At 38.5% G+C, this 17,911-nt stretch overlaps 6 protein-coding genes across 8 annotated transcripts in view; 1 reads left to right on the forward strand and 5 right to left on the reverse strand.

The window, feature by feature from the left end:
* Positions 1–17,911, reverse strand: part of LOC129795447 (mediator of RNA polymerase II transcription subunit 1) — a 1,235,552-nt gene that overhangs the window by 584,184 nt on the left and 633,457 nt on the right. The gene's annotated exons all lie outside the window — the stretch shown is intronic.
* Positions 277–4,677, reverse strand: LOC129795666 (myeloid leukemia factor). Of its 3 annotated transcripts, none has more exons than XM_055837127.1 (4): positions 4,507–4,677; positions 3,732–4,325; positions 3,323–3,481; positions 277–1,216 (listed from the first exon to the last, which is right to left on the reverse strand). In XM_055837127.1, the coding sequence occupies exons 1-4, from the start codon at positions 4,554–4,556 to the stop codon at positions 1,117–1,119; spliced, it is 903 nt and encodes a 300-aa protein (XP_055693102.1). In that variant the 5' UTR covers positions 4,557–4,677; the 3' UTR covers positions 277–1,116. The 3 variants fall into 3 exon arrangements, with proteins under 3 accessions (XP_055693102.1, XP_055693104.1, XP_055693103.1); XM_055837128.1 differs by lacking the exon at positions 277–1,216 and adding an exon at positions 2,696–3,135 and having other exon boundaries at positions 4,507–4,674; XM_055837129.1 differs by lacking the exon at positions 3,323–3,481 and having other exon boundaries at positions 4,507–4,674.
* Positions 5,231–7,412, reverse strand: LOC129795506 (flap endonuclease GEN). The gene is made up of 2 exons (XM_055836854.1): positions 7,209–7,412; positions 5,231–7,144 (listed from the first exon to the last, which is right to left on the reverse strand). The coding sequence occupies exons 1-2, from the start codon at positions 7,364–7,366 to the stop codon at positions 5,254–5,256; spliced, it is 2,049 nt and encodes a 682-aa protein (XP_055692829.1). The 5' UTR covers positions 7,367–7,412; the 3' UTR covers positions 5,231–5,253.
* On the reverse strand, positions 7,433–8,363 carry LOC129795718 (DNA-binding protein SMUBP-2). Its single transcript, XM_055837194.1, has 2 exons — positions 8,139–8,363; positions 7,433–8,067 (listed from the first exon to the last, which is right to left on the reverse strand). The coding sequence occupies exons 1-2, from the start codon at positions 8,140–8,142 to the stop codon at positions 7,523–7,525; spliced, it is 549 nt and encodes a 182-aa protein (XP_055693169.1). The 5' UTR covers positions 8,143–8,363; the 3' UTR covers positions 7,433–7,522.
* LOC129795520 (golgin subfamily A member 1) lies at positions 8,369–14,669 on the forward strand. Its single transcript, XM_055836881.1, has 7 exons — positions 8,369–9,030; positions 9,102–9,464; positions 10,516–10,935; positions 10,996–11,094; positions 13,005–13,318; positions 13,525–13,645; positions 13,721–14,669. Exons 1-7 carry the CDS (start codon positions 8,881–8,883, stop codon positions 14,084–14,086), a joined length of 1,833 nt encoding a protein of 610 aa, XP_055692856.1. The 5' UTR covers positions 8,369–8,880; the 3' UTR covers positions 14,087–14,669.
* On the reverse strand, positions 15,703–17,861 carry LOC129795540 (glucose dehydrogenase [FAD, quinone]-like). Its single transcript, XM_055836925.1, has 2 exons — positions 17,537–17,861; positions 15,703–17,476 (listed from the first exon to the last, which is right to left on the reverse strand). The coding sequence occupies exons 1-2, from the start codon at positions 17,679–17,681 to the stop codon at positions 15,912–15,914; spliced, it is 1,710 nt and encodes a 569-aa protein (XP_055692900.1). The 5' UTR covers positions 17,682–17,861; the 3' UTR covers positions 15,703–15,911.

The following is a 17,911-nucleotide window of genomic DNA, read 5'->3' on the forward strand; positions in this document are numbered from 1 at the left end:
AGCTTCAGACGTTGAAACGAACGTCAAACGTAAGAAAAAAAGCTTCAGACGTTGAAACGAACGTTAAACGTAAGAAAAAAAGTTTCAGACGTTGAAATGAACGTTAAACGTGAGAAAAGAAGTTTCAGACGTTGAAACGAACGTTAAACGTAAGAAAAGATGTTTCAGACGTTGAAGCGGATGTCAAACGTTAGGAAAGAAGCGTCAAAATGTGCAATATTTGTTTTTTTAATTTAATCAATGTCCCTCTTGCGCTGAAATATTAAAACACAGTAATTTCTCACTTTAATATCAATTTAATGTCAATTACACTTCACATAGCTAAATATTAATATTTTTCTGTCGTACCTAATAGGTATACTTTTCTAAATATCTTTTAAGTTTTATTTATTTTTTGTTTATATTTATTTAGATTTACTTTTCTAAACACTTCCATAAGATCTTGGGTTCAACTACATCTCTTCGATTTTTTATTTGCCATTTTTGTCGTTTTTTTTGTGAAGAAAAAGTTCTTTTTGTCAATATTTGTGGATATTTTGCTGCTTCTATTGCTATTCTTGTTTCATTTTTCGTTCTAATTTTTAGTTCTACCTACATTATTTATTTTGAAAGATTGATTTTAAAGCCAAAAAATCTCTGCTTTTATCTACGCTTATGAGATTTTTTTTAAAGTAAAAATATTTCAGGAGTATTTTGTTGATTTCTTTTTGATCTATAGACAAGTTGAATTGAATATTTTGCGAAAAGATTGCATTAAACACGAGAAGATGTTCTCATCCAAAACCTGTTTTAGAAGATTCTTTTCCTTTTCGTTTTACAATCATTCGTTACTTAAAATTATTACACAATAAAATCCTATACATTTATTCTTCTCTCAATTATCTTCTTTTTTAATTCTTTTCTCACAGTTAAATAACTTGACGAAATATTTTATATAAGATTAATAATTAAGATTTGTTTTTTTTTTCTTTTAATATTTTTCACTCTTACTGCAGTAATATTGTTTTATATGTATAGAACGTGGAGAATATTTTTGTTTGTGTTTTCCTTTTAAAAATCCCCATCGGGGGGATTTTTTTGTCCAAATTATGCGCCCCTTTGTTTTTTTTTCTCAATTTAGTGTGTAGCCTCATGGTGTGGATTGTGGGTGGACGATGCCCCTTTCATGGGACGATGACGTCGTGGAGCAGAAGAGCTGTAGGGATGGGGATGGATACTGAAAGAACAATTCAAAAACAAACATTTGCATTCTCAGAGGATTCTTTCAGAGATTCTCTTCAAATTAATGTGAAAAGGAAAACTCCAAACAAGCAAAATTTTCATGCAATTTGAGAAATAAATTAAAAAGAATCAATATTTCCGTTGAAATTCTTGAAATTAGATGAAGTATTTACACTATCCGCCAAAAGTCTCCGGGTAAGCAAAAGTTGCATATATTTGTTAAGGCAAAGGAGTTCATGCACAGTTCATACAAAAATTTTCCTCATTCACAGAACAATTTTGACCCATTTCATTTTGTAGAAAAACAAAAAAAAAACATTGAAAAATCGCTGAAGAAACTCCTCAATTTCTGCTGGAATCCTAGTTTTTGTTCCTTTAAAAATGGTTTCAAAACATTAACCCTCTGTATACTGTGATCAAAACACTTACGCGCATTACTATTGGGGTAGATGACCGACCCCATAGAATTTTTCGCAAAATAAGCAAATTCTTTCGGTCAAATGAACTTCAATAGACTCCTTGGTACTCCCTAAGAAGTCTTTTGTCTATTTCAAAACACAAAAAATAATTTTAAATGGATTTTTTGATGATTTTTGCAATGATTTTTTTGAGGTTAGAAACTTCTAGAAAGAGCGACCAAGCGAAGAGAAAATGGAATACTTTTGACCGTTACGCCAATTTTTGAAATCCCTCTTCTTACATTTTTGTTAATAACTTTTTCTCTGGTGGTCGGATTGGCCTGAAATTTTGACACAATCTTCTCAGATAACCAAGGAACTTATTTTTAAAAGCTTGGTTCTATACATCTAGTAACTAAGACGTAATTAATCGAAATATAGCTCTGGGGTCGGTCACCTACCCCTCATACTATACGGAGGGTTAAACAAGTAGATTTGTTGCGCTTTTTCCACGGAGATTATCATTTCTTTTTCAAATTAATTTTCGATAAAATAAATTAAAATGTCAATATTTTTGTAATTAGCTCTCATTTGAATCCGAGTTTACTCAAATCGATCAACCACAGCAGCCTGAGATATAGTCAAAAGTTTATTTTTTTATTATGGTTCACTAGAATGGCTTCCACGACTAAACCGCTTGACTGATTTTGAAAAATTTACCAGATTTAGAAAGGGAATTAAATTACCTTTCCAAGCACAGCCTACTCATCGAAATCGGTGCACTAGGGGCGGAGATACAAGAGGTCAAAGTGAAACTTTGTGAAATATTCAAAAAATTATCTTTCAGGTTTACTAAAATGGCTGCCAAAAATCATCGGGTTGTCCGATTTTCAAAAATTTACCCGTTTTGGAAAGGTGAGAAATGTACCTTTCCAAAATTGGTAGATTTTTGAAAATCGGTTAACCATAACCGGAGATATAGTCATTTGAAATTTGCCTTAAAAAATACCCCATTTTTGCTTGCCCGGAAACTTTTGAAGGGCAGTGTATACAAAAAAAAAGAAATGACGAAGAATGAAATTAATAAGATGGATAGATAATCTAAACTAAGGTTGATTCTCCCGTAATAATTAACCCTCATTCATGCAGGTTAATCATGCAAAAAATAAATAAATTCCTTAACCATTTAGAAGGTTTTTCTTTGAGGAAAAAAAAAGGGAAGAAAAGCTCGAAATTAAACAGCAAAAAGTCTAAGAGTTTGAACACTCACGGTCACACCTGAGGCGCTTCTTCTATTTTTAGTAGAGAGCAAAAGAGTTTGGGTGAAAAAAAAATGATTATGATGCAAAAAGCGTCGAGATGCGAAGAATTGACAAAATTTGCGACTACCTGCACCCCTTTTGGGAGAGAGAGAATGCAAGAGAAATGATGGGTGGATGGCATTCAGTAGTCCCGCAAGCGATGGGAGTACTTTGAGAGGATGGAGGACGACGTGGAGCTGAGATTTCGTCGATTTCTATGCGTGTACACAAGAAAGGACGAAAGAGTAATCAGAGAGAGAGAGAGAGAATGAAGATGCGAAGAGATTTTTTTTCTTGGATGATGAGGGGTTAATAAATGTTTGAGGATGGAGCTTTTTCTTTTGAATGGGGTATTGTGAGCCTGCGAGAAACAAGAAAGAAAACCAGACCGGAGGGGATTACCTGGTGGAAGACGCTGTAAGGGCTAGTGGTGATGATGTGGGTGTCCTCAGTGGTCGTCTTGGTGATGCAATTGGCTGTGTTGTCCTTGGGCGTCTGTGTCGACTACTCACAGCATCCCCATCGCGTGCCCCCGCAATTGCTGATGATGACTGTGAGGCTCTACAGGGATTTGTTTTGCATCGACGAGGAGTGTGAGGGTGTTTTTTTTGTTTGTTTTTACGCGTAGAAGGGAAATAATAATGGACATTGCCATAGAAATACAAAAGAAAATAAAAGTATAAACAAAAAGAACCAAAAAATAAATAAATAAAAGGTGATAAGCTCAAGATGCGTGAGAACTACATAACGACGTAATGACGTGCTACTAACAAGGTATAGATAGGAAGGCAGGGGATGGATGGACACTCACCTGGTTGGGGGTGCAGGGAGAGCAAGGAGTTCCCGGGAATTCTGTCCAGTAGACTGTGGGCTCCTCACAGCGAGCATTGATCGGGATTTTGTGATGAATTCCCGATCAAAATCCTCAGCTTCGTCCTCGTCGAGATTTATAAAGTCCTGACGTTCCTCTTGGGTGCCAGCGTGGGCATTTTGTTCGCGCTCAATCACGTGCGCTCGATCACCAATGTGATGCCCAATGGCCATCTTCTTTATACCCGTACGGGAATCCTGAACTGTTTTCTGTGTCTCACGCAATCCCCCAGGTCCGGTTTTTGTGCTACTCGACGCCTGGTAGACGTGCGGACGTCCATCGGGACCCGATGTCATGGACACGTAGCTACTGCTGCTGTACGATTGCATTCCCGGATGCTCCATAAAGCCACCCGGAGTGGCGAGGAGGCGATTAATGTTGGGAAATCCAAATGGCGTAAGGGCCGTCTGGCTGGGACCCATCAGTGCTGGGGCACCACCACCGATGGCATCAAAGCCCCCAAACATCCCAAAGGGATCTGAGAGAAGTGAATTCATCATATTGCTCATCTGTCGCATTGAACGAAGGTGATGCCTTTGAAAAAAAAAACAAAAATAAGCATCCCATTAGACCAACAAACTCCCCCTAAAAACCAACAAAGCGCCCCATTCGAGTGGAAAAGTCCCAAAATGTACTAAATGTGACTGAAGGCCAAAATGTCAAAATTTCTCCCCGAAGGAAATCACTTTTTCCACACATTTCAATGGAGACTTACCCAAAAAAGGGATCCTCGTCGAAATCGTTGAGCATCGAAGAGCCAAACATTGTCGTTGGAGATTTTTGGGGACCACTTTGCAATTTACGGACAAAGACTTTTCGAGAAGACACGCAAAATTGAATAAAATTTTATTTGATATTTAACCCTTTCGCGACCATGTGAAACATAGAAACATTGAAACATGCGCTTCTTTTATCGCGATATTTACTCTGTGGATGTTCTCAAACAACATTTTTCAGTCAGAATATCATCTTTGGCCTAATTTACGTATATTTAACGCATTTCTTTGGAAAAATTAAATTGAGTACAATTTGTGAAAATTAAATGTTTCTTTTTTGGTTCTACGAATGACCCAATGAACGCTAAAGGGTTAATATGCGTGAGAAAAGGATAGAGAGATGTGGAAAAACACGTTCGCTGTTTCTTCTGTACTCTTGAAACAATACCTGTATACATGAAACTAATGTTTCTCACGGGAAAAATGTTTCACAAATGGTTTTCATGGTTTTTCCGAATTTCGGATGCAATTTATTTTTTTTTGAAAACTGATAGAAAAATGGAAAATTATTGGCAATTCTATAGTCTCAGATTTTCTTTGTAGTACAAATTTTAAAGATTTTAAGGATTTCTTGGTCGCTGAATAACATTCAATAAGACAAAAATTGAGTTTCCAGGCAAAAAATCACGAAAATTACCGGAAAAGCGCACAGGACGATCAAAATTAAATAAAAATCAATGGAAATTTTAATCATCATCAGATTCAGCCTCTTCAAAGAACTTCCTGGACATATCCAAGGTTGATTCAAAGAGATCAACGGTCGTATTGAGATTTTCCAGGAGGAAGGCTACATCATCGGTTTCTGGAGGCTCATTGGGAGTTTTGTGGTACTTTGGCGTGGAAACTGCAGGTGGTTTCACTGAAATACCCGCAACAAGAAGATCAAGCTCATCCATGTCATCCTCTGGAATATCCACAACTTTTTGAGCAGTCTGCGCTTCTGAAACATCCGGGAATGCTTCTTCTTTTGAAGCATCTACTTCTTCGGGAGTATTATGAGATGGATTCACCACCAAATGAGTCTCTGTGGAGGCATAGAAGAGCTCCCGGCCATTCAAATTCGTCACATGTGGTGGTCGAGCAACAATCTGGGCAATTATATCCGAAAGTTCTCCCTCATCTTTGTGATTTTCCGGGATATTCTCCACAGCTCTGAGGATACTGTCTTCTCGTTCAATTTTCTCGAAGTATTTATCAATTTTCTGTACTCCCTTTGGTACAGGACCCTTTCTCCTTGATGCCTTCTTCTCGATATTCTTCAGTTCATCTTTCATTGCATCGAAAGTACTGAGAGAATCTTCGGGTTTCCTTTTCTTTTTTCTCTTCTTTTTTTGTGGACGACTATCGAGGAATTCCTGCACGAGATTCCCATGAGTGGCTTCCAGGAGTACAGCTGGTTCAATTGTCGTCCACAAGCTGTCAATTCCAGACGGATTATCCGTGAGGAAGGCTGTGATTTGTTCATCGGGAATTAATCCTTCGAAGAAGGGACTTCCCTCCTTCCAGACAACTTCAAAGCTCGAAACTCCCTTCAGTGTGCGCTTCTTGCGGATTTCCCGCGGAAGAACAACTTCATCATGGCCATGGATTAGCTGCCATCGGGTTACAAGTGGTAGGATCTTCTGGAACGCATAGAGTTCTTCCCATTGAAGATTTTTCACCATCATCCGGACAAAACGCACCACATTGGGGCTTTTCCATGACAGATTTAGCTCTCGTGGGGTTTCTATGCTCTGGAGGAATTCATCAATTATCTCTTGTCTTGGGAATGCTGCATCCGTGAGAGCTCGACGACGAATTTGAATCTCCGTTCGGATTAGCAGTCGTTTTTCGCGCCACAGTGTGGAATCACATCCGGTGGTTGAATTGCAGGCACTGCATCCCTTTCGTGTGTGACTCTGTAGCTTCCCAGGGTGCCCGCAGTTGACACAGACATTCTTATCCTCCACCATGGCTTCGAGGTTGCTAAACTTATCTTCCTGCTGCCTCCACATTTGGACATGTTGCAAAATTTCAGCTTCCGTGTAGACAGAGAAGAGCTTCATTACGGAATCTTTTCCCACACCAGCTACACCTGGACAGTAGTCACATCCCGCAAGAAGGGCAAGGAGGACAATTTTATTTTGCCCAAGATCGAGAATTTGGGATATTTTGTCCATGTCGTAGATATCAACAGCTCCACCGGAAGCAGCTACTGCTCCCTGTTTTGCCACTGAGAAATTCCTGTACACCTTCCGGGCTCCATAGGCGAAGCAATCTGAATCTTGACTCACCACACCATCCACAAGACCTGCCCGGTTGAGGTGAGCACAGAAAGCTTCGGCTTCTCCGGGAGCTTGTACGCATTCCAGGCCCATGGTTCGGAGAAGATTCTCACAGAGCTTGAGGACTCCGTTGAAGCGTGTTCGGCCCTTGTTCTTATCCTTTCGCTGTGTTTTCTTTGGAGCCCCACCGCGGAATTGGATGTCATTCCTTCGAGCAATTTCATCATATTTCACTTCCGGAGCATCTCCCTCAAGGACAAAAACTGGGGTTACATTTGCCAGCAGTAGGTAGCAGGTGCGATGGAAGAGATTCCTGGATAAGGAAGAAAGGTTATCCGTTAAAATCCTGGAGATTGGATTAAAATTCATGGGATTACCTGAGATACAATCGAGGCTGAACGGGATAATCCACGACATTTTGATTCTCACACACCCACCCACCAAGATCTATAGCCACTACCTTCCCGGACAGCTCATAGAGAGGCTTCCTGTCATGATAGGGCTCCAGAATTGTCCACAAATCCCGCACTCCCATTTCAATGTTTATCCGTTATGTTTTACACAGAAGTTTTTTTTAGAACAAAAAATTCAAATATAACGATTTTTCGGAAAGTTCAGAAATGATTTTATTTCTTGTACTTAAAATCGAGGAAATCGGATGAAATTAAATACAAAAAATGGACTCTGAAGATTATTTCTTTTCAGATTTAGCTTTAGTTGGGGGCTTTGCGAGCCTCTGTCGCTGCATATCCTTGAGATTTTCCTTGAATTTCACACGTAACTTTGCCAAATCTTCCTGCTCACGACGTGTCTTTTCCGGGATGGGATGCATGAATTTCTTCCTCTCATCCTTCTTGATGGCCTCGCCGCATCCATGAACCTCAGGTAGACCGTGCTTGAAGCAGAATCTCTTGCGGCAGTACGTACAATCCTGCCCCATGAGGGATGTCTTCTGTTTGCATGTTTTGTAGTCACAGAGGGAATCAATGATGTGGACAGACTCCAGGACATCTGTGAGATTCTCATTCACCACATCCGTGGGAATTTCCTTGACCATCGTTCCGGAATCATTAACATCCGGACGGTAGGTGGCAAGGATGGGATTTTGTTGTTTCCTAGCTGATGGTGTTGTACCACATGCATCTGCGGAAGTTGATTGTGCAGCTTCCGGAGCGATGTCTCTGGATGCATTCTTCTTCCTTTGACGCTTCTTCGATGCCCCGCCCCCGGATGATGCTGAAATTCCAGGAAAAATTGCATTTTATTGTGAAATTTGTGAATTTTCTGCAATAGAATTATTTCTTTACCCATTTGTTTTTGTTTCTCACGTGTTTCACGAAATTATGAAAATGTTTTTGTTTTTCTCACACACACACGAAATCACAAAATTGTCAAAATTGTAGTAAACATTAGAAAATATCTTCTTACGTCTTGTTTTTAAGGTTCAATCCCCTATTTTTTTTAAATATTGATTAAGAAAAAAATACAAAAAATTGAAAAAATATAAAAAGTTCTTCATGGGACACCCTAGTGAAACGGAAGTGAAACAAAGGGGTGTGCAATGTTGTTCGTGTCAAGTGCGTGAAACAGTCGGGAATGACAGGTTGATGTGTTTTGCAAAATCATACGATAATTTTTCCATTAATCCCATTTTTCCTGCAAAAATCTCCACAATGGTGCAATAAAAGTGCCCCCAGGGATCCGCAAAGACCCCCGCATTGTGCCGCTGAAGGAAATTTCCGGAAAATTGTGTCTTCTATTGGTTTAATCTGGGATTGAATGTAAACTGTCCGCGGTGGCACCTTCTTTATCGCGCAAACACCTCATTTTTTATCGCAAATGTTTAGGTATTCGCGGTGAAGAGAATAACTGGTGCAAGTGCGAACCTTACGTGGGTGGAAAATTGAAATCCGCCGTGGACAGCCGGCGCTGGAGGGTGTGCCCAGAGTGTGAAATGTTGTGAAAGTTTTCGCTAAAAAAAACGCAACATTCTGTGAAATTTTTGGGAGTGCTTGATTGTCCGGGAATCTGGAGGATTTCGTGGGTAGGATGTTTGCATCGCTGAAGAATAAGATTAAGGAGGAGACGGGCACGGAAGTGCCGAATTTACCACGACCACCAGGAAGGCGATACCAGCGTGGAAGATTGGATTCGTTCAACAGTATGACCTCCATTGATGATTTGTCACTCATTGAGCAGGTTTGTGCGAGGAGACATCCTGTAATGCGTGGCAGGTGAATGATGGAGTATTGTTTATCCTTTCCTTGTAGAAAGACGCCGAAATTGCAGCTCTACGGCTGCAGTGCAATGACATGGAGGGGAAATGCGATGAGCTGACAAAGAAGGTGGAGGCGACGAATGAGGAAAAGGATCGACTGGAGAAGGCTAATGCCCTCCTCGAGGAATCCGTACGTGTGTGTCAGGTGCAGAAGGATCTAATTTGCGAGGAGCAGGATAAAATTCAAAATCTCCAACTTGAGGAGATCTCAAAGCTCAAGAATTTGGTGATGTTCCGCGATCAGGAGGCTGTAGATCGTCTTCAGGCACTCAAGCAGACGCAACAGCAACTGGATCAGTGTCGTAGTGAATTGGCGCGTCTTCAGGAGCTCGAACCAATGCTCGAGGATGCCAAGGTAAGACACCCACCCCCTCTGAGCTTCATTCCCCGCGCATTGGAAATTTGCACTCTCTGATAAGAAAGACGTCACCGTAGTGATAAGATTTCCACTGAAAAGTCTCCATTTCGGAAGCACCTTCACTCTCATCTTGCTGATTTTATTTTTTCAGCTTTCACGCAATTTATTTTCATGATTTTTGCTTCGGAATTTTTTGGCAATTACTTATTTATCTCCTCGCGAAATGAGCTCGAAGTGTGGGCCGATAAAATTAATAAAAGTGCGAGATTTATTTGTGGAAGTATTTTAAAGAAAAATTTACAGAAAAAAGAAAAAAATTAAAGATATTTTCCCTGTAAGAATTTGAACAAAAAATGTTTAGGAAAAACGTTGAAGTTTAAATAAATAAAAGTCAAAATGTCATTTAGACAAATGTCATGAAGGATCTGTCAAAATTTTCAATATGGCTGCCAATTTTAAACCATAGATCTGTCAAATTTTCCAATAAAAGAGGGAAAAATATCAAATTTCTTTAAATTTTTTGAGTTTTCGATTAAAAATTAAATTGAGGAGTTAAAAAAAACAGAAAAATCTTGCAAAAAATATAATTTTATAGGCCCTACATTTCCCGACAAAGACGTTTTCTTACCGGAAATAGTTAAAATCGGTTAATTTTCATCAGCAAAATCATCATCAAACTATGTGTGTGTTTTAGTTTTCTCTCAGTTTGTGGGCACAAAAAAAATAGAATTATATACTGTGTGTGAGGCACTTTTTGTGTTCTAAATTTTTGCTGTTGCACCCAAAATTATCCTTTTAATTTTCACAGAAAAAATTGTGTTTTATTTTTTTTTGGAGAAAAGTGCTTTGTTTTTTTTTTGAGTTTCTGCGCGAGAGAGAAAGAGAGATTGTTGAGTAAGTGTCTTCATTCATTTTCTTATTTTTTTTTATTCTTCTAAAAATTCTTTTAATGTTTGTTGTTTCTTTGTGAAAATATCTGTGAGAGGTGGGAAAAGAAAGATTCGATTTAAAGGGAAGTTTCTTTGTGGTTTTTTTTTTTGCAATGCAGGATGAGGTTGAACGCTTGAGACATTCCACGCAAATTGAGAAGAACACACTGACGACCACATTGGCGGCAGTTGAGGAGGAAAATCGCCATTTGAAGAGTCGTCTTGAGATCTATGAGGAATCTCGATCGATTCTCACCACGTCGGCCGATGAGAAAGTCAAATCGTTGCTGCAGGAAAGGAAAATGCTGGAGCAGCGTCTCGAGGAGGCGCACCTCCATCTGTCGGACATTAAGAGTTCATGGAGTGGGCAGAATTTAGCGTTGGAGACCCAAGTTAGTCGCCTATCCCGTCAAGTTGCCGAAGAGACCACGGAGAAGAGGAAGGCTCTGCAGGATCGTGATGATTTTCAGGAGACAATCAAAAGGCTCGAGTTTGAGGTGGAAAAGTGCCACGAAGAAATTCGACAGAGAGACAATAAAGTGAGTCCTGCACAGCCATAAATCCTCTCCCAGAGCCTTTCAGATTTTTTTCTCTTCCAGATAAAACTCCTGAGTGAGGAAATTGATGACCTCAGCTCAACCCTGAGGGAGACACGACTCGAAAATGAGGAAGATGTGGCTTTTTTGCGTAGCAAGGCCGTGAGTAGTTCCGATAGAATTCCCTGAAAGCATCTGCACAATGCAAGAAAAATCATTAAGATGGGCAAATTGTATTTTCCTGTGACTCCCCCACACTAATAATCCCCATCCAAGTCGTAGAAAATCCATTTTTTTTAGAATATTTCTTTTTTTCCTTTGGAAAATGTTCTTTTTTTCAGAATTTATTGTGCTCTATCTTCTTGATTGCGACAATAAAAATGAAAATGAATTTTTTGTTTAGTTGACACAAGTTTTTTTCTTTTATTTGTAAATTTTATGTACTGTGTCGTTTGTATTTTTCGTCACTTTATCTTATGTTTTTAATGGTTCTTACAATATATTTTTGTCAAGGGGCACGTCATTTCACAGAATGATGGCCTAATTTTTTATTTCAGAAATTTTTTTGCAATAATACAATAATTGGATTTTTTATGCGAGGAAAGTTAACTAAAAAAAACTCATAAAAAAGTATTTGTAGAAGATTTTATTTTTTAACCTAGCACTAGGAAAAATATTCAATATTACTGACCTTCATAGGGGAAAATTTAATTAATTCGTATATATTTTGCCATATTAAATGTAAATCGAGCAAAATGCGTATTTTTTGATCATTTTTACAAACTATGCTCAAAGACTATCAAAAAAATCTTCGAAAAATATTCATTTAGGCCGATTCAGCCTTAGGGGAGAGCGGGGCTAATAAAGTCACTTAAGGGTTTGGAAAAGGTCCAAAATATCATATTTCCTAGCTAGATAGAACAAAATGATCTGAGAAAGAGTTGTAGGGCAGTAAATTTCCTAAAGAAATGAGCTATACATTTCGCTTTATCTATTTGGGAAAGATTATATTTTGAGCTTTTTCTAAACCCTTAAGTGACTTTTTTAACCCCGGTCTCCCCTACTGAAGAAATCTTAAGTTTCGCTTAAGAAAACTTAATAATCTCAATTTATTCTTAGGAAATCTTAAGTTTTTTTTTAAAGAATCTTAGGAAAACTTAAGACTAAAGTCGAAAACGCCGAAAGAAATTTTGGAAAAACTTTTTTTCTTGATAAACAATTAAGGTCAAAGTTTGAGGTTAGGGTTTTCGGTCCTTCAAGTGTTAATCACTTTCTTCCGTTAGAAGAAAATTATTTATAGCATTCTGCTTCGTCATTTTCGCGGAAATACTTTGGCTTCTAATCCTTGTTAGTCTCATTGGAAATCTTTTAAGGATGTGCCTAAAGTTTCATTTAAAAAAAAAAATTCGGTCGTCTTGTTTTAGTTCCCGGAATTTTCTAGACTTTCCTGTCGAAAGATTTTACGTTTTTATCACGTTGAACTGGTTGAACTAATAAACATTATTAACAAATACAGATTTGTATTATAAAAGGATTAAAATGAGGAATGAGGTTTAACTCTTGTTCATTTCTTCAATGACAATTTGGTTCCCGAATGGATCTTCTTCAGGTTATCTAAATTGTAAAATTGCTTTGAAAATATTACAATTTACAAAATTCTATAAAGTCTTGGCTTTTATCATTTATAGAAGAAAGTTTAAAGTCAAAAGTTTTTGCAGTTTTGTCATCACAAAAAAATAGATTTTTTTTTGGAAAAATTTAAAGACCTGAAGAAGATCAAACCTGGGCCGAAACTTCAACTCAAATAACTAAATATTTTGTTTTCTTATTTAAAAATGCATTTTTGTATATAAAATCCTACTTTCATTTGATAAAAATTCAAAGAATTGCTAACATGGGACTTTTTCGTCTTTGACTGATTGACCCCTTTTGGGGGAAATAATTAGCGCACCTGTGATAACAAAATTCCACGAAATGTGATTTTTTTTTCACACACGAAAGCGCATAATTTTTTTTCTTTCTGCCACATTACACACCGCCCACCACCCGGTCTTTTTCTCTGTATTCAACAGGAAAAATGCGCAGAGGAAAATGAGGAGCTGAAGAGGCGACTTAATGAGGCAGAAATGCGATTGTCGGAACAAGAGGAGGCCCATGGGCGTACTGAGGCGCAACTTCGGGATGAAATTGGGGGATTGAGTGAGAAAATTCGTGAATTGTCCGTGGCATTGGAGCAGGAGAAGGCGGAGAATGCGAAGATTGCGCTGAAGAATGCGGAAATTTCACAGAGCGAAGAGATTCTCAAGCAGAGTCTGCGTGAGGAACAGGATGAAATTTCTGAGATGGGAGAGAAGATGACAAAGCTACGGGCGGAATTGAAAGAAAGGTAATAGGGAGATTTTTGTGCCTTGTATTCAAGTTAACTTTGCACTGAAACCACACCTTCTGAAATATAAATGAAGAAGAAGAAGAATCAGAGAAGATCTCTGATTGGCTGATGAGTTCAGAAGGAGAGTTTTCATTGGCCAGTGATTTTTAAACAGATTTATTGTAAAGAATTTTTTTTACTGTAAATGCGGACTTTTTGTGCAGGAATTCCAGGGAAGCTAGCTTAGAGGAACAAATTCAGCAATTGCAGTCAATTCTCGATGGGGAAACGGACAAATTGGCGAGGATTGATCAACTGAGTACGGAGCTGAGTGAGAAGAACAAAGTGAGTCCTTTGGGGGATGATGTTGCAGAGAAGGAGAAAATTAATGTTTTTTTTTTTTTTTGGGAAATTCAACAGACAATAAAGCAACTAAATCAACGTCTTGGTGACATGAAGAAGACACTGCAGCAGGAGATAAAGAGCAACAACAACGTCACGGGGACATCGTCGTCGAATCACATTCAACCCCCATTGCCAGTGGATAAGATGATGCCAACAGTGACGGAGAAGCTTGGGGATGGGGCTGTTGTGATGGATGAGGTGAACTTTAAGTATCTCAAGCATGTCATCTTTAAGTTCCTCACAAGCCGCGAAGTTGAGGCGCGACACCTCATAAAGGCTGTGGCAACACTACTTCATCTCACGAGCGAAGAGGAGCGCGTCCTGCATGAGACGCTCGATTGGAAGAGTAGCTGGTTCGGTACGCGCATTGCACCGAGTTAACCATTGCGCCCATTGCGTGGTGCAGCAAGTCCTCCATGCTGAGTGGGATGAGCTTCACCGCACAACATGGACAGCACTCATGCACAGCCGGTTTCCCACGTGAGTTTGCGGAAGAATTCTTTATGTTTTTCCTACAAGGAAATCCTCCTAATTCACCTAATAAGTTTTTTTTTGTGAAACATAAAAAGAATATTTAGACGAGAAAACTTTGCGATTTTATCGTGGATTTTTTAGCCACATTTTCTAAGGCGGTTTCTTGTGAATCTTCCAAAGGAGATTCCATCTGCACCCGCTAATAAACACGAAAGTCAATTTTATCTTCTCCAAATCTTCGCACCGGAAGATTTTTTCCCGGATCAACGATCAAGCGCTAGTCTCATAAAATGCTTCCCATTAAGCATTCCCCCCTTGTGAATTTCCATGGCTTTACCTTCCCGCCTCCCCTCCCCCTAAACACATCCCATTGTTTCACCCTGTATTTAGTCACCTTTATTATAAAATAATATTCCATTTAATTTATATAATTGATTGATAACAAAAAAAAACAGAGAACATTTATTAGAGAGTTTTATTGAGAGAAAAATAATTTGTTTTATTCAATTTTGTGCAAAAAGGTTTGTTGCTGTTGCCGTTGAAGTGGAAAATTCAATCAGAATTGCATCTGAAAGCCCCTTGAAATTCCCTCGATTTTCATTGAAACGTCCTGCAACTCAGGGGGTGTTTATCTGGTTTAAAAAATATGTTTGGAATATTTATTTTTTTTCCAGAATAGAAGGAAATTCCGGAATACATAGAATATTCATTAAAGATATGTTGATTCTGTTAAAAATGTTTACTATTCTTTCAAACAGTTCATTTTAGAAGATTTTTAGTATTTTAGTGAATTTAAAAAATGTTAAAAAATGTCTAATTTTCTAAAGATTAAAAATATTATTTAATTTCATTCCTACTTGTTTTGTTTAAAAAGTTTGACAGAAGTGCGACTGAAAAGTGGGAGCCATATTGACAATTGTGACACAACCTACATGACAATTGTAAAAAAAATGACATTTTGGCTTTTTTATATTTTAAATTTATAAATGCTTTTCTTATCAATTATTTTATGTTCAAAAGTAATTAAAGTACATAAATAAATACGATAAAAACGTTTAAAATACAATTCTGAAACGTATTTAATTAAAATGTGAATTCAGTAAGAAAAATTCCTGTAAAAAAACCCTCAATTTAATAAAAATATCTAAAAATGAGAAAAGGGTTTAAAAAAAATTAAAAATTAATGAACTACATAAAAAAGGAACGCATAAAACGATATAAAATTTCAATAAAATCCAATGAAACCGTAAAAACGTATAAAAAACGCTCAAAAGACAATATTAAAGGGACAAAAAAGAGATATTAAACGTCTAAGTACCATTAAATGGATTAAATGCGTAAAACACAATTAAAACCTAATGATGGGCAGCATAAGAAAGTGATAAAAATAACGTAAAATTCAACAAATAAGGTACATAGTACATAAAACACAATAAAGCAAATGAAAAAGCTAAATTCCATAAGAAATGCATTATAACTTCACAAAAAAAAAACATACAGAAATGCAAAGAATGTTTTAAAACTTTTTTTTTTAATTATAAATTTATTTTACATTTTATTTTACAAAAACTTTCAATTCAAATGTTGCTCAAATTTACAAAAAAAATCTTTCATAGAAAATTTTGGCTAAACAGGAATATTTAACAATTCAATTTTAATTATTCGGTTGGTAAGAATGCCTAAATATTCGCCAGATAAGCACCCTTTGAATGGAATTTTTAAGGAAGTTTTCTCAATTCTTCTCGTTGTACTTTGAAATTCCATGAATGGCAAGGAAACGATGAGCTAGCATTCCAATGGTGGCTATGGGATTAGCACTAGGCAGTGTGGGCATCACAGAAGCATCAACAACGAAGAGTTTCTCCACATTTCGCACACGAAAATCCTTCTCAACTACACTGCCCATACTACACGTCCCAGCTGTGTGGAAGGCGCTAAGGGTTACGTGCTCAACGTAGCACTTCCAGTACGCTGTGGTATCCCATTGATGGGATTCACAGCCGGGAAAGAGAAGAGGATTAATTTCTGCACCAATTTTCTTCATTGCTTCCGTTGAAAGGAGTTCTTGGAGCGTCCGGATGCCCTGAATGAGGATTTGTGCGTCATCTGGGTGACTTAGGTACTTGGGATTGATAATTGGAGGACTTGTGGGATTGCTATCGCGTAGCTGGATGAAACCACGACTCTTGGGATGAAGAAGAGTTGGTAGAATTGTCACAGAGGACATTCCCAGCATCTTTTCAAAGTATCCTCGCCATGCTGTGTCGTCTATGTTGGTTATTGCACGCAAATGAGCTCCGTAGTCTTGTGTTACGCCCACGGGAAGTACCATAAATTGGAGGTTTGGAAGCTCACCAGGTGGAGCAGGAAGAATAGCTGTGGATTCACACCCGGCCATCGTGAGAGGACCTTCGGCGTGAAAGATGTAGGAATAGAGGCTTTGTGGTGAGAGAATGTCAAAAATATCCATGTGGAGGCTCTCATTGAGGAGCACGAGGTTGTATCCCGTTGTCACGTGATCCATGAGATTCTCCCCAACGGGAAGATTGCTTCTCACGGGTATTCCAACGTCTTGGAGATGCTCAGTGGGACCAATACCGGATTGGAGGAGAATTTTGGGACTTCCAATGGCACCAGCTGCGAGAATAACCCCTTTCCGGGCTTTCGCTGTGTACCGTTGGTTGGATTTTATGAATTCCACCCCATTGGCACGCATCTGGGGCTCCTCAAAGGTCACCCGGGTTACCAGAGCACCCAAAATCAATTGATGTCCTTCCCTTTTGCCCTCTCTCGTGAGTTTCTGATAGAATTTTGCCATTGTGAAGCGCATTCCATTGCTCTGTGTAACATGAGGACTTCCAAAGGAACCTCCATCAATCTCCTGGCCAACTTCTGCAAAAGCATCCGCGAGTTTTGTGTGAAATTTCAACTTCTGCGGCTGCAAATCCGCTTCAAATCTATCAAAATATTCCTCAATATCCCGATGAAAGTCATAATCTCCCTCCACGTACACCCTGTAGTCCTCAGGATGACCACGAAGGTACAACAAATTGTTCAACATGTGACTACCACCGAAAACTTTTCCCTGAGGGCAGTGTAGTTGATGATTTTTCATTGCTTTTGCGGCTTTTTCTTGAGGCATCGTGTAGTAGTTCCATTCGTAGGGGCTATTCTGCAGCATAGGACCCAGCACAGGGATATCCATAAAGAATGGAGCTTCCATGCCAGCCTCCAAAACCAGAACGTCCTCACTTGCAATCCCAGCTGCAACTGTTGCTCCTCCAACTCCAGTTCCAACTACAAATTATCAACTTTTAGTGATTTTTATTTAACCGATTTTAACGATATTTTTCTCACCAATTATGTACTCGTACTCATTTTTAATTTCCACCGGGAAAATATTGAGATTTTGAAGGAAATTCCACGTGAGGAGGATACCGAAGAGGGAATAGCAGGCAATTTTCCACGCTACTACAGACAAATAGAGGTTTAATCTCCACATTTTCCGCAGTAGGTGTGTACCCAAGGTGATGTAGTATCTTTCTATGCGGATATTTTACATTTCTCCTTCTTTTAAAACTAATTTTATGGCACTTTTTGTGAAGAAATTGGAAATCGGAAAGCCATTTACGGCTCTTTTTTGGAATAGAAAGCCTTTTTATTTATCTTTCTGCTTCGTATCTCCTCGGCCCTGCTCCGAAGACAACCCGAATCGATCCGAAAGACGCAACT

The sequence above is a fragment of the Lutzomyia longipalpis genome, chromosome 4, assembly GCF_024334085.1.
Source record: "Lutzomyia longipalpis isolate SR_M1_2022 chromosome 4, ASM2433408v1".
Lineage (NCBI taxonomy): Eukaryota > Metazoa > Arthropoda > Insecta > Diptera > Psychodidae > Lutzomyia > Lutzomyia longipalpis.